Source organism: Spodoptera frugiperda, chromosome 30, assembly GCF_023101765.2.
Source record: "Spodoptera frugiperda isolate SF20-4 chromosome 30, AGI-APGP_CSIRO_Sfru_2.0, whole genome shotgun sequence".
NCBI classification, from domain to species: Eukaryota; Metazoa; Arthropoda; class Insecta; order Lepidoptera; family Noctuidae; genus Spodoptera; species Spodoptera frugiperda.
The window spans coordinates 9,071,164-9,083,689 of NC_064241.1; the positions used below are offsets into that span (position 1 = coordinate 9,071,164).

Here is a 12,526-nt window from a genome sequence, read left to right on the forward strand (position 1 = left end):
TCTGCTATGACAGACGTGTAAGTTCTTACATCTTTACGATCATAATTTAAAACCTTTACTACCAATAGCAATATGTTTAATCAATATCACTAATTAATTATACCATCGCTAAGCAATTTAATTTTGTATCAAAAAGGTCCACTATAATTTTCAATGGCTCATTCATTTTCATTTGTCTACACTGACTTCGTTCTTTATCAAAATTCTCATAGCCAAGTTGCGAGGTTGCCACATACGTTTGCATGTGATTATGAAAATATAGGCTAGTGATACATTTATGCGGTGTGTGGTCATTTTTACTCCTCACCAAGACGTCGTGTGTCAGAAGTGATGCATGGCCCTTGTCCGCTCATCTAGACTAGGACTAAGTACTTTGCTTGACGAGTTATGGTACTCGCATTTGTGTGTGTGTTTGTGATAATGATAATACAGTGGGCTAAATAAAAAATGCAATAGGGAATAAAATATTTCAGCTGTAACTATTACCTTTGTTTGTCGTAAAAAGGTCTATTTTCTAACTACGGTTACAAGTAAAATAACTACTCTCAGTTAAGTATTGAAAACACTATATTTCAATTTATAATCACGAATATATTTTAACGGATATTCTAATTCAAGAAGTTAAGGGAATCCCTGTAAATAGAGATTCATTTAACAACAATTCCCAGCAGAAAAAGGAACAAAAATGGTAAAAAGATTGCAGTTCACGGCTACCGACAATCGTTCACCATTTACCATCCATAATCATCAATCGGTCCATTGAAATCGGATACGTGGTGTTGCGACGGTGTACCCTAATTACGCTAATCGAAGTAGCGGGCGCGGGAGCGGGAGCTGAGCGAGAGCGGAGCGGGCTCGCACGTGGCGGGCTCAGGTGCGCCCCGCCCCGCTCGCCCCGCCCGCCGCTAGTTTGACGCCGCGTCAACTCAGCCGCTCACCTCGTCGTCAGACGCGCGCTGCACTCGACGCTCGAACGCCGGGAAAACACGAGTCGTTTTTCGCCGCGACGACACGCACCGAAGTTTTCCGAATTTTGAAGTTCGATTCTTGAATTGACTGTAACGGTCGTCTTTGATTTTATTAGATTTTGTTGTTTTATGATTCTAATTTTTTTGTAAATTATTTTTTATGTGAAAAGTGTCATCAGATAAACTTGTGGGATGTTTAGTGATTTTATCAACATTGTGTTTGGTCGAAAAGTTGGCTGTTGCCGCTGTTGGTCACTCTAAACTTTGAATAGGAGTGAGTATATTAAATTGTCTTTTTATAGTCATTTTTTTTCTGCTGTCATAGAAAATTATCGTCAATTGATACAGTTAAAATTGAAAAGGCGCGAGTCGAGAAATCAAAGCGTGTCGCAGTAAATCTCCCAGGACGCAGTGGATTCGAACTGTCCACTTGACACGGAACATTAAAAGTTATTATATCCCGAGAGCTTTTAGCATTAGTGGATCTTAAAATTATATTATAGCTCGATTTATATTTATTTGAAGCACTTCGCTACATTTCTAGATTTTTGTTTTATTTTGTACAAAAATAGGCGTAATCTCTCTAACACTCATTTATGACTTTTATTATTCGAAACATTTTTTTGGGAACTCATACACATCAAATCAAATCATTAAAAAAATATCTACGAGACTCATAACAAAATCATAAAGAAATAGACCACTGGATATCCTTGTGCAATATCAAATGACAAGGACATAAAACACAGAAGCAAGTTACTGTTAATACCAAACGACACAATAAAAGCTATCAAAGTGCCGAATTAAAATTAAAACAGACACCGAGACTCATCAAAGGATGTCTGGGAATAAACAACGTTGTAGGAAAAAAGTTTAAAAAGAAAAAAGACAAAAGCAATGAAATCGTTCGGCCCATTTAATGTGGACCGGACGGGTGTGACAAAAATTCTAAACTGAAATAAACTGAACACATGTGACTGTATGTCTCACGATGGAGGAAAGAAATAATCATTGAAAGTAGTACTGAACGATGTAATAGGGAAAAATTATAATGTTTTATTTGTCAATCTCTAAGGCAATGAAACCTTTAGGGCATTATATCATCGTACGGAAAAATATCTATATTTTCTTATAGAATAGTAACATTGTGACGAAATTTTCTTTGAAATCACTTTCTATTCTAGAATAAAACTTTTATGCAATAGTTCAGTATTTAATAAAAAAAATGGAAATAAAATTGGTAGAATCTATCGGAATTTACTATAAGTTGTGTTGTGATCTTCAATGACTGATGACTCTACGGTTTCATAATCTTCAGTAGCTGGTGGTACACTCTTAGTTGTAGGCAAATCCTTCGAGGCAGTTTATCATTCTTAGTTTGCGTACAAAAAAAATATATATATATATTTTACTCATAATAACTTTATTTATTACTTTGTCTTTTGTTCAAAATTAAACTTCTTGGACTAAACCAATAGGAGGCCTTCTATTATAAACCGTTTTATTTGTTTTTTTTTTTGTTTAATTCTTTACTCGTGTCATTTTATTGATTCTATTTCCGTGTATTCAATGTAGCTTCTTAACACTTGTTCGTTTAAGATTTTGATCAATTGGTTTGATAGCTGTAACTCCAATTAACTCTTGAGAAAGATTATGATGCTCCACATTGAACTTCATACTATTATGTTGAGTGGATGATTCTTCAAATAAAAGTCACAAAAAGTTAACGGCGTCATTATCCTCAACCAAAAGTTAACAATTCTGCCGATTGAAACACAAAATTTAGTTTCAATAAATTAAGCTGTGACATTGCTCTTAACCAATCAAATATAAATAAGATTTGTTAAATAAAAGTTAAAGTTTTTGAAGAATCACCCAAGTATTCTATGACTTATTGTGCGATTTAAAATCTTATACCATAAATTTTATTTATTCTTTGTCTAGCTACTAAATTATTATTGTATGCTATTGATTTTATAATTCTTATTTTATTGATTAGGTATAGGTATCATAAATATTGTGATTTTATTAAACACCTCCTTATAGAGTTATAAATTTTGTTAACTGCTTGATTTTATCGTCCAATTATGAAGATGAGCCATTCATTATGCATAGATTACAAAGAGGCACAAAATTTATTAAAACCTGTTACTAACCTTTAAAGTTACGTTTAGTTTGTTAATTTGGTTAAATACATAACAGGTTAAAAAATTTACAAGTTTTAAAACGTAATATAAAATCGTTAAATGATATACAAGCGATAAAAATTAAAAACATCTTCAAAAAGTTACATATTTTTCACAACACAAAGGCGTAATACGCCAAAATTACGTTGTCCGACCAAAATTCTCACATTTATCATTCAGAGAGCAAATGCGACAAATAAATCGGGTGCACAATGACTGCTAATTTGCTCATAAAGATGTATGCACCGAGCGGAGTACATAAATCGGGAGAAGTCACATTCGGCCTACCGCTTACACCCATAAACCTCTGCGGACACTTTTATAGCCCTACCACGTGGCTGAGCCGCAGTTTTTTCCACACTTGACATGTGTACTGCGCTTTAGGAAGTCACATCCCAATATTAATTTATTGTTTTAGAATAGACCTCCAGCGTGACGCAAGTGGTACATGTGTTTAGTGATTTATGCAACTACTGTTGAGTAGGTACTGCAAAAACGAAAGTGACCGTAAAATGAACCACGTTGCAAACTGTGTTATCGCTTGTGATTAGGGCCCACCCTGGCGAATACTTGAGAAACGAACATTAAAATAACTGCTTTTTGACAGATAAAAAAAGGCACTAATCTATTTCCCTCTTCACACTATAATTATTAGTCACAGCAACCTACAGAATATAATACTTTGAATATTTTTAACACGCTTTTATTTATCATATTTGAGATCCAACTGAAACTAAATTGTTGAGTAGCTTAAATAGACATCGTTTAAACACAATAGCATTCAAATATTATCTATAGGTCATGGGAATAAAATATAGTTCTGGCATTATACCATATTTCACATTCGACATAATACAATACATATTTAAATCAAACACTCAAGATACAATCTGTATTACAACATTTATCACGTATAACGAGACGACGCACTTGACCGACTAATGTGTCTCATTTTATCACAGGTCCATCAATCAAGCTCCACTCTACGGGGACAATTGAAACGGACCGCGAACATCAGTAGCACTTAACATGTCCAACTAGACTATTCTCTGCTCGTCCAAACGATGACAAGTGCCGAGTGATCTTGAGAAGAAGGACAAAATACGCTGTTATCGATGAACGAATTAAATTATAACGCAGGGATGAGCTCCTACCAATTTGTCAACTCGCTTGCTTCCTGTTATGGGAATCAAGCGCCCGGGCGTACTGGGACGCCCGTGGATCAAGCAGGCCATCCCGGTTTACCAACACCTGGAGCTGATTACTACAATCCAAATGCGGCCGCATCTGCTTATCCAAATGCTTGTTATTCGCCGCCGCAAGTTGGACATCACTACCCCCAGCACCCATATGGAACACCTGCGACTGGAGCGCACATGCAACCACAAACAATGATAGACTACACACAGTTACATCCCCAAAGACTGGGCAGTTCGGCAAGTCACATGCATCAACACTCGAATCCGAGTCCAGGAGCATTATCTCCGAATTTGATGTCCACACCACCGAGTCAGGCTGCTGGGGCTAGCTGTAAATTCGCTGATTCTACATCTACTACAGGAGTAGCCTCTCCTCAGGATCTATCTACTTCCTCTGGACCAGGTCGAACGTCACCTGGTTTTGGAGGTGTTGGACAGAACTCTAGTGGAACCACCAGTACCAAACTAGGCCTAACTACTCCCATCGCTTCCCCAGTAGAACACAAGGCTAATGTGAATCAGAATATATCAAGTCCTGCTTCCAGTACGTCAAGCAATGAGAGCAATGAGGCTAATAATTCAAGCTCAAACACGAAGAATTCAAAATCTTCAGCATCAAACTCCTCTGCAAACCCTCCGCAAATTTACCCATGGATGAAACGAGTACACCTAGGACAAAGTAAGTGCAAACATTTTTACCAAAATTTCCTTAGATTTAAGATCATAACGGTAAAATATTTTGTTTTATTAATGATTCTTCACTGCGAGAATAATCAATATAACAAACCGCTCGATTCACACTTTTTTACTGGTAGCGTGAAATCATAAATGATTTAGCTTCGTCGGTTAAACTAATAACGGCAGCTACAGCCACGCCTCTATCAAAAACCAACAGTTTGATGTAATAGAAATAAAACAATCCATCAATTGGATGCCGAGGTGGAGACAAAACAAATTATATATCTATTTATAAAGCATTAGCATGCATTAATGTTGGATCGATATGGCTGGCTGATGGATGGTGTCCATAATAAGGCATAATGGCTTTGTTGGCGGGCGCTTACATCTGAACATCCGAAGCCTTTTTTCTTCTCGTATCCTAATGATGGGGAAAGCGCGTAGTCACCGTGACGGTTCATTTGACGTATCCTAACCTTTAGGCGTGAATTGGGTTATTCAAGGGTTAATCAGCTTTAAATTAGAATTCGGGAGCAAGCAACCACTTTTTTCATTTCTTCAAGTCATATAATTTTAAATTCTAGAGATGTGTTACGATTCTGTTATTGTTTTAAGAATGTGGCGTTTAAAAGTGGAAAGAGTGTGGTTTACATCTCAGTTCTTAATTGCTTCGTGTGGACAGCGTCTAGTAAAAAGTTTGAAACACGAAATTCGAAATCAAAAAGTGATATATCAGGTAGATAACACTACGCAACAAGAGACAGGATGTCAGCACGCCTGTCAGTAGATGTTCCAATCCCGATATAAAGACAAGAGCAGATGTCAGCAGACCACTGTTTCGGCGAAATTTTACGAAATTCGTATTGTTACATGTAGTTACAAGTTTGCTTCGACCTTGCCAAGGCCTACGATGTTTTTTTAATTGGTTTATTTTTGCTATCTTTACGCATGTGGTTATACATCATCCTCATGTTGGTGACCGAGATTTTTACTATTTGTGACACTTTATTTTCGATACACTTTCTTAGATTGTGGTTGATCTTTACTAATGTGTTTGTAAAAATAATCTTTTCATTTGTTAACTCTCTTTAGCTGTCTCGTTCTCTTACATCTTCTTGCGTAAGGTCATATGATTTATTGACGGTATTTTCTAGAGTTTATCCGTGATTATGGCGCTTGCAACAGTGCCGAAATATCGGAAACTCATAGACAAAAATAAACATGGTAAATATCCCGTCTTAAGTTCTAATGATGGTATTTTCTAATTCTACGGCAAGGTATAAAATGTGAAGAATGCAGTTTTAAGAATAATCAGAACTTTGAGATGATTGCCGCCAATGTATGACTTCAAACCACTCGTTACAAATAAACTGAGTACCTACTTAAAAATAGTTTTTCTTCAAAACTCTGTTATTACACATAACAAGCCTGTAGGTTTGACAAAGTCTTATTAAAATGTACATTTTAACTGCTAGGCCTATTGCAGACGGGCTACTGTTTGTGAGGACGATGAGGTAACGACTTCAACGTTACTTCAGAACCATACAATACAAGAACAAATTTAATTTTTGGAAAGGAATAGAAAAATTTAAAAAATGTAATTTCTCGAATCAGTATTTCGGAAATCATTGAATAAGTTTAAGAAGACAAACTGATAATTATCTTACACCAAACTATTACAACTATAATGGGAACATAATAAGACAAAACCAATGAGATCATTTAGCTTCTATGTCTATTAACTCTGGTTGACATATGAATAGTAAATCAATTGATTTAGTGTCTCTAACAAACAATGCTGAAGTAGATCTTAAGATATATCATTATACAACTCAATTAAAGAGTAGTATTTTAAATAAGTCATACGCCTATGCGTATTGATTTATCGTCTATGATGAATATTTTAACTATTACATCTTATGTTTCATTCTAATTTGTAGTTTTGTCTTCAGAGTTTATTTCCAGTATTTTATTTGAACCTATCATTTATGTTTTACTTTTTTTACATAGTTTAGTAGGTTTCTAGCTCCATTGCTTCACAAAGTTTAGTGGGTCTTCACCGTTGGTTTTAAATAATTAGTAAAAATATTTTTTATACAAATATCCTTAAACTTCAGTCTTACATACAAATATAACATTTTATTCTCAGCTAATCAATATTGGTACAGTTTTTTCAAATGAAACGAATTAGATTCAATCGTACAAGTCGCCGGACTGCGACAAACTGAAGTATGCAAATAGAGTTGGCAGGCAGCTAGGTCGTGTTACATGTTTGGTGGTAATAACTCAAGGAGAGGTGGAAGCCACCGCCCTACGTGCGTGCCGTCTGACTGCTTATAAGAATTCAATACACCGTTATTTAGCACTAGTTACATACTCCAAGTATGGTATTAATATTGCCCGTGAAAATTAAGTTGTTTGGAAAACACGCTTGAAATTTCTTTTGTAACACAATCTAGGCCTGTAATTGTTTAGGTGTTGTGATACCGCCAAACATTTTAATAAGTTTGCCACTGTTCGAAAATAGCAGGTTACAATTGAAATCTAAACTGTATTTAGGTCCAGATAAATTCCAAATTATAAAACAGTTCAATTTCTTGATTTGCTAATCTTACGAGTTATATTTAATCATCTCCTTAACCAGAAGTGCTATATGTTGCGTAATATTAATACAAAGAATGGAAAGATTAATTTTGAATAAAAAATTAAGGTGTGAGAAAATTACAGGGAAGGCGACAAGCCAATATCTCATCCATAAGTTTCTGTGAGCAAAATGAATGGCCCACTCATTGGATAGCTTTGCTTCAACCATTGTATCACCTCGGGTCATCGAGAAAGCATTGGGTCAACGTCAAGAAACTTAATAAATCTCTTAATATTTTATAGAGATTTTTGCAGGGATTAACTTAATCACATTAATTAAGAACCTTACTAAACCGCATAATATAATCCGAGACTAACATAAGCCAGTTATAAACATCTTTTTCTGAATTTAAAAAAATCTATACTCTTTTTATTGCAAGCGTCGGAATCAATTTAAAAGCTATAAAATTATATATAATTACATATTATTACGCATGTAGATTGTAGACACTGTTCGATATAGGTAGATAAAGATCACGTTAAATCAACCCAATCTGGTATAAATTATGGAGTTATAGTAGCAAAGGTTTTCAATTATCTTGAAGTGGACATTGAAAATACATTAAGGCTTTACCCTTGTTAGGTCTTGTCTAATCTTGTCAATGTTAACTTTGTTCTGGTTTGATAGTGACTGTTATAGTACTTAGAAATTAACAGCTTTGAATACAAGGCTATGGGATTTTGCTTTAACTTAATATACATATTAATATTAGAACGTGTGTAAGTGAAAAACTGTTGGTAATGGCGTCTTTATTTTAAAATGATTATAATAAATGGAACGTTTATGCCTGTAGAGTTGTATATGAAGTGCTGTTACGTGCCGGTTAATATTGTGACTAAGACCTAAGGAAGATATGATATGATTTATGATTAAAAATATTATGCATAAACACTATTAAACTATCACAATAATCTACTAACAAACCCAACTAATCAAAACTGATTATAATATCTTTGTAGTTACCCATCTAGGACTAGCAATTTATCATATAGGTACGACCAACTGAAAAGTACCAACTAAAAACATAGAGAAGTAATTTTCATTCCGAATCCCGTAAAAACTAAGAATACACTTCTTATAAATACGAGTACATAGTTGTTTAAGGCGTAACGATTGAAACAACCAGATACAGACTTAACAAGCTATTTCTAACTAAAATTCCTTTAAACGATAAGGCGGCCCAGTCCACACGCGAATTTTGGTCGCTTACGAAAACTTAAAACGTTGAAAGTTAATCTTGTACCATTTGTAATTAAAATTATAAGACTGCTTCTTTCAAGTAATTTTGAGCTAAGAATATTTCGGATTCGATTTTCGATTTGGGATGAAAATGATTGGAGTGTCTATTAATTTTTTCCAAAAAACTGAGAACAGAGTTCATACGATATTTTCAGTAGTTTTAATTTTACTGTCTTTATCAACTTCATTAATAATTCCATAAATAGCAAAATTAAGTATAGGTACACTAACAAAGACATCTCTATCTATCCCCTTTTTTTGAGGGGGAAATCATCCAATGACTTCTCTTGCCTTAGGCGAGGCGAGTGGGAGTGTCAGACTCTTACTGACTAAAAACCACCCCTTTCCTACTCCTGCTTTTCAAGCCGGAGCCCCGGTAAACCCGCTAGGTAGTCTGCAGCTCCGGGTACCTACCCCCTTAGAGGCATAACATCAATCCGAGCATATTTAATTAAAACAAGTGGCTGACGATATCCGCGTAATTGAATTAAATAACCATTTATTATTTTATTACAAGAAAACTAGGATTACAGTCAAGCAAAACAATTAATAAACTGAGAATAATTTGTGCAGCCTCATTTCAATATGAAATACTGATTGATCTCATAAATAATAACTTGATTGCTTCCTTCTATGTAGGTGCTACAACTATATATTAGGTATTTGCTATAAGACTACATAATGTAATATCGACGCCCGATCGATCAATCGATCCTTAAAGGATAGGCTTCTACCTACCCTTAAAGGCCAAGAAACTTCATAAGAAAAGTACACACATTCCTATACACTAATCGCAATTTCAGAAAGAAAGAAAGGGAACCTAAAAACTGAAGCGTCACTAATTAAATATATGAAATTATCTTGTAATCCAAATCTACAAAATCAAAAGAAAAAAAAACGTAAATCTTTCGCTATTCCAATCCCCTAACATAAAAAAAAAACTTCACGCATCCCGAAAATAGACTCCCCCTTAAGCGGCCATACTAATGACATGCATAACCCTACCTGTTCCACAGTTACTAGCGGCGATTAGTAAATAAATAACAAATTAAATTCCACTAAAGATTAGTGGTGGACTCAGTATGGGCTCATAAATAAATCAAGCGTTCGGTCTTGGAGACCGCGGTAAATTATGACTCAAATAATATTATGCTAAAGGTATGCCTGTGTAGTCGCCACTTAAAATCGTTCGTGCTCATGAAGCCTTTTTTATGCTTTCGTAATTAGCTGTTCGATACTTAAAGATTATAGTGTATGGTGTATGGACTGAATTTATACCTAATTCTGATTGCAGTTTACAAAATCTTCAAAACATATTTAGTAAGCTAGTGCTTTTGTTGAAACTTGAGTGGCATGGTAAAGAATGTTGGGTTATTTCTTATTTTCTTAAATCTTTCTAATAGTAGTACGAAGTTTAAAATTGCGTGACGTTATATGTATGTGTCTGATTGCAGTTCAGAATAATTCTAAACATGTTTAGCATTTGTTAGCTACGAAACAGACATGCTTTTTCCAAACAAAGGTATAAATGCTTATAATTTATTAGTACCACCGTAGTTGCATGTACAAACACCAAAACATTACTTTAACAAGTAAAAAACCATTTTACCGTAGCATTAATCCAACGTAAAGAAAACCGGTTAGCAAATTCCTCTATATAACTAACCAGTAACAAATACTTATATACTACATACTAGTTCAAAGAACCAGATCAGTTGATAATATCTCGTATCCCTGTCCGAACAGCGACCTGCTTTAAATATGCATAAAGGGAACACAAAAATAAACTTCTAAAACATGAATGGTTGAAAAAGGAACAAAAATATTTTGTGAAAGGATTAGCAGCCGCGGGTTGGTTGGCTCTTGCAATGGCGGCGCGATGATATGGCAAAATTCTTGCATGAGTGTGTATGTATTGGTATGTAGGTATGTATACAGTACTGTGGCAAGTTTCTCGTTGCCGCCTGTACAAGTTTTGTATGCAGTAAGCGCTTATTAAATGGCACTTGAATGCGATGGTGGGAGATAAATTATATTCATTTTAGCTCACCTGAAATTTTATAATTTCGGAGCCTTTTACTAATTAACATAGTTATTGTTAATTTGCAGCATTTAATTAATAAATTATGCAGCATATTAATAAATAATGACACAAATATATACATACATACATAACTTCACGCCTGTCTCCCATAGGTGTAGAGACAATAGACCACCATTGCACCAACTACTACGCCTCTTACTCTTTCGTCAACATCAACAGTCTTATCATGCATGCTCGTCGGTTAAAGATAAATAAAAATGTAATTATTGTTACTAAACTTTTAAATCAATATTACTTATCCACTAAAGAAATGCTATGAAGGGAAAATTAATCATGTTATTTTTTTCTTTGGAGGAAGTTCCAAACTTAAGCCACGTACACACAGTCAATATTAACTGGGCTGCCAACTAAAAGAACCCACACGTCAGGAGTAGTGGTAAGCCCTTCTCCCTTGAGACACAACTTCAATTATTGATGGCAACTTTTAGCCGCTATAAAATATAGGGGAAGGCTACAACTATTTTTCATCTGGTTTAGCTTTAAATAACTTGTAGCATATTTATTTTTTTATTCGCAAATTGATGATGTTTGTTTTTATTTTTTATTAAAATGAGTTTATATCAATTGGATTGTTATTAATAATGTGTACTGGACTTGTGTCTAACACCGCAGGTGTAGTCTCATGCTTATAGCAAAATGTTATTATAAGCTAAGGTTGTAATATCTGTGACAATTATTCATATTTATTTTACTGCCAAGTATTAATGATTACTATGTAATGAACACCTGAAACAGTTTTATTTTTCTTATTACTTGTCATGCATATACAATATAATACGTGAGAATTTATTACAATAAGAGTTTGTTAGGAAAAGACTATTTTTTTAACAAATTCAATAAAAGGTGACGATGAAACCTGAAGAGCGTACATACTTTTACCAAATGGAGGAATTGAGAATAATTACCTTAGGCGTATAAAATTGAATGCTACTTAAACTAAAATCATTTATAGAAATAAGGACTTAATCATAACGTAGAATAAAAGTTATTTTCCTTTAACAATTTAAAAGTAATGTATAATGTCTTATCCGCCAGAGAACGATGACAATCATCGATGCAAATTATCTCATTATAATTTTTAATTACTTCACATTATTCATTCTTACTGTACATACATTAATTGTACATTGTACACCTATCATAAGTGCCTGCAAACTGCGTTATTACAAAAATGATCTTTATTTTATTTGTAAGAGAAGTTATTTTTATATACACCAAAAGATTAACTCCTTTTTTATTTATGAATTAAACGTACAGATGTCTTCAAAAGTTAGTAAAATCATTGAGTAGATTTAGATACAAGATGTATACCCCTGAATGATTAGACTGACGTACAAATAAATATTTAATCTAGCTCTCAAACAATATTTTTTAAAGTCTAAAATGGCAAAAGTAATATTCTATTTTACAATTATTAAGTTTCTGTTAATTTACTAACAGCAACTGTTACATTGACAAACAGTCTCATATTTATTAAGTGAATTTTATAACCTAAATATTAAAATGCA

The 12,526-nt window shown here is 34.1% G+C and overlaps 1 protein-coding gene across 1 annotated transcript in view; it reads left to right on the forward strand.

Annotated features, from left to right (window-relative positions):
- Positions 1 to 927: 927 nt before the first annotated feature.
- The window catches only part of LOC118269757 (homeotic protein Sex combs reduced), a 37,160-nt gene continuing 25,561 nt past the window's right edge, over positions 928 to 12,526 (forward strand). The window contains exons 1-2 of the mRNA XM_035585050.2: positions 928 to 1,242; positions 4,117 to 5,032. Of these exons, the coding sequence (XP_035440943.1) occupies positions 4,270 to 5,032 (763 nt within the window). The 5' untranslated portion in view covers positions 928 to 1,242; positions 4,117 to 4,269. The remainder of the gene's footprint in view (positions 1,243 to 4,116; positions 5,033 to 12,526) is intronic.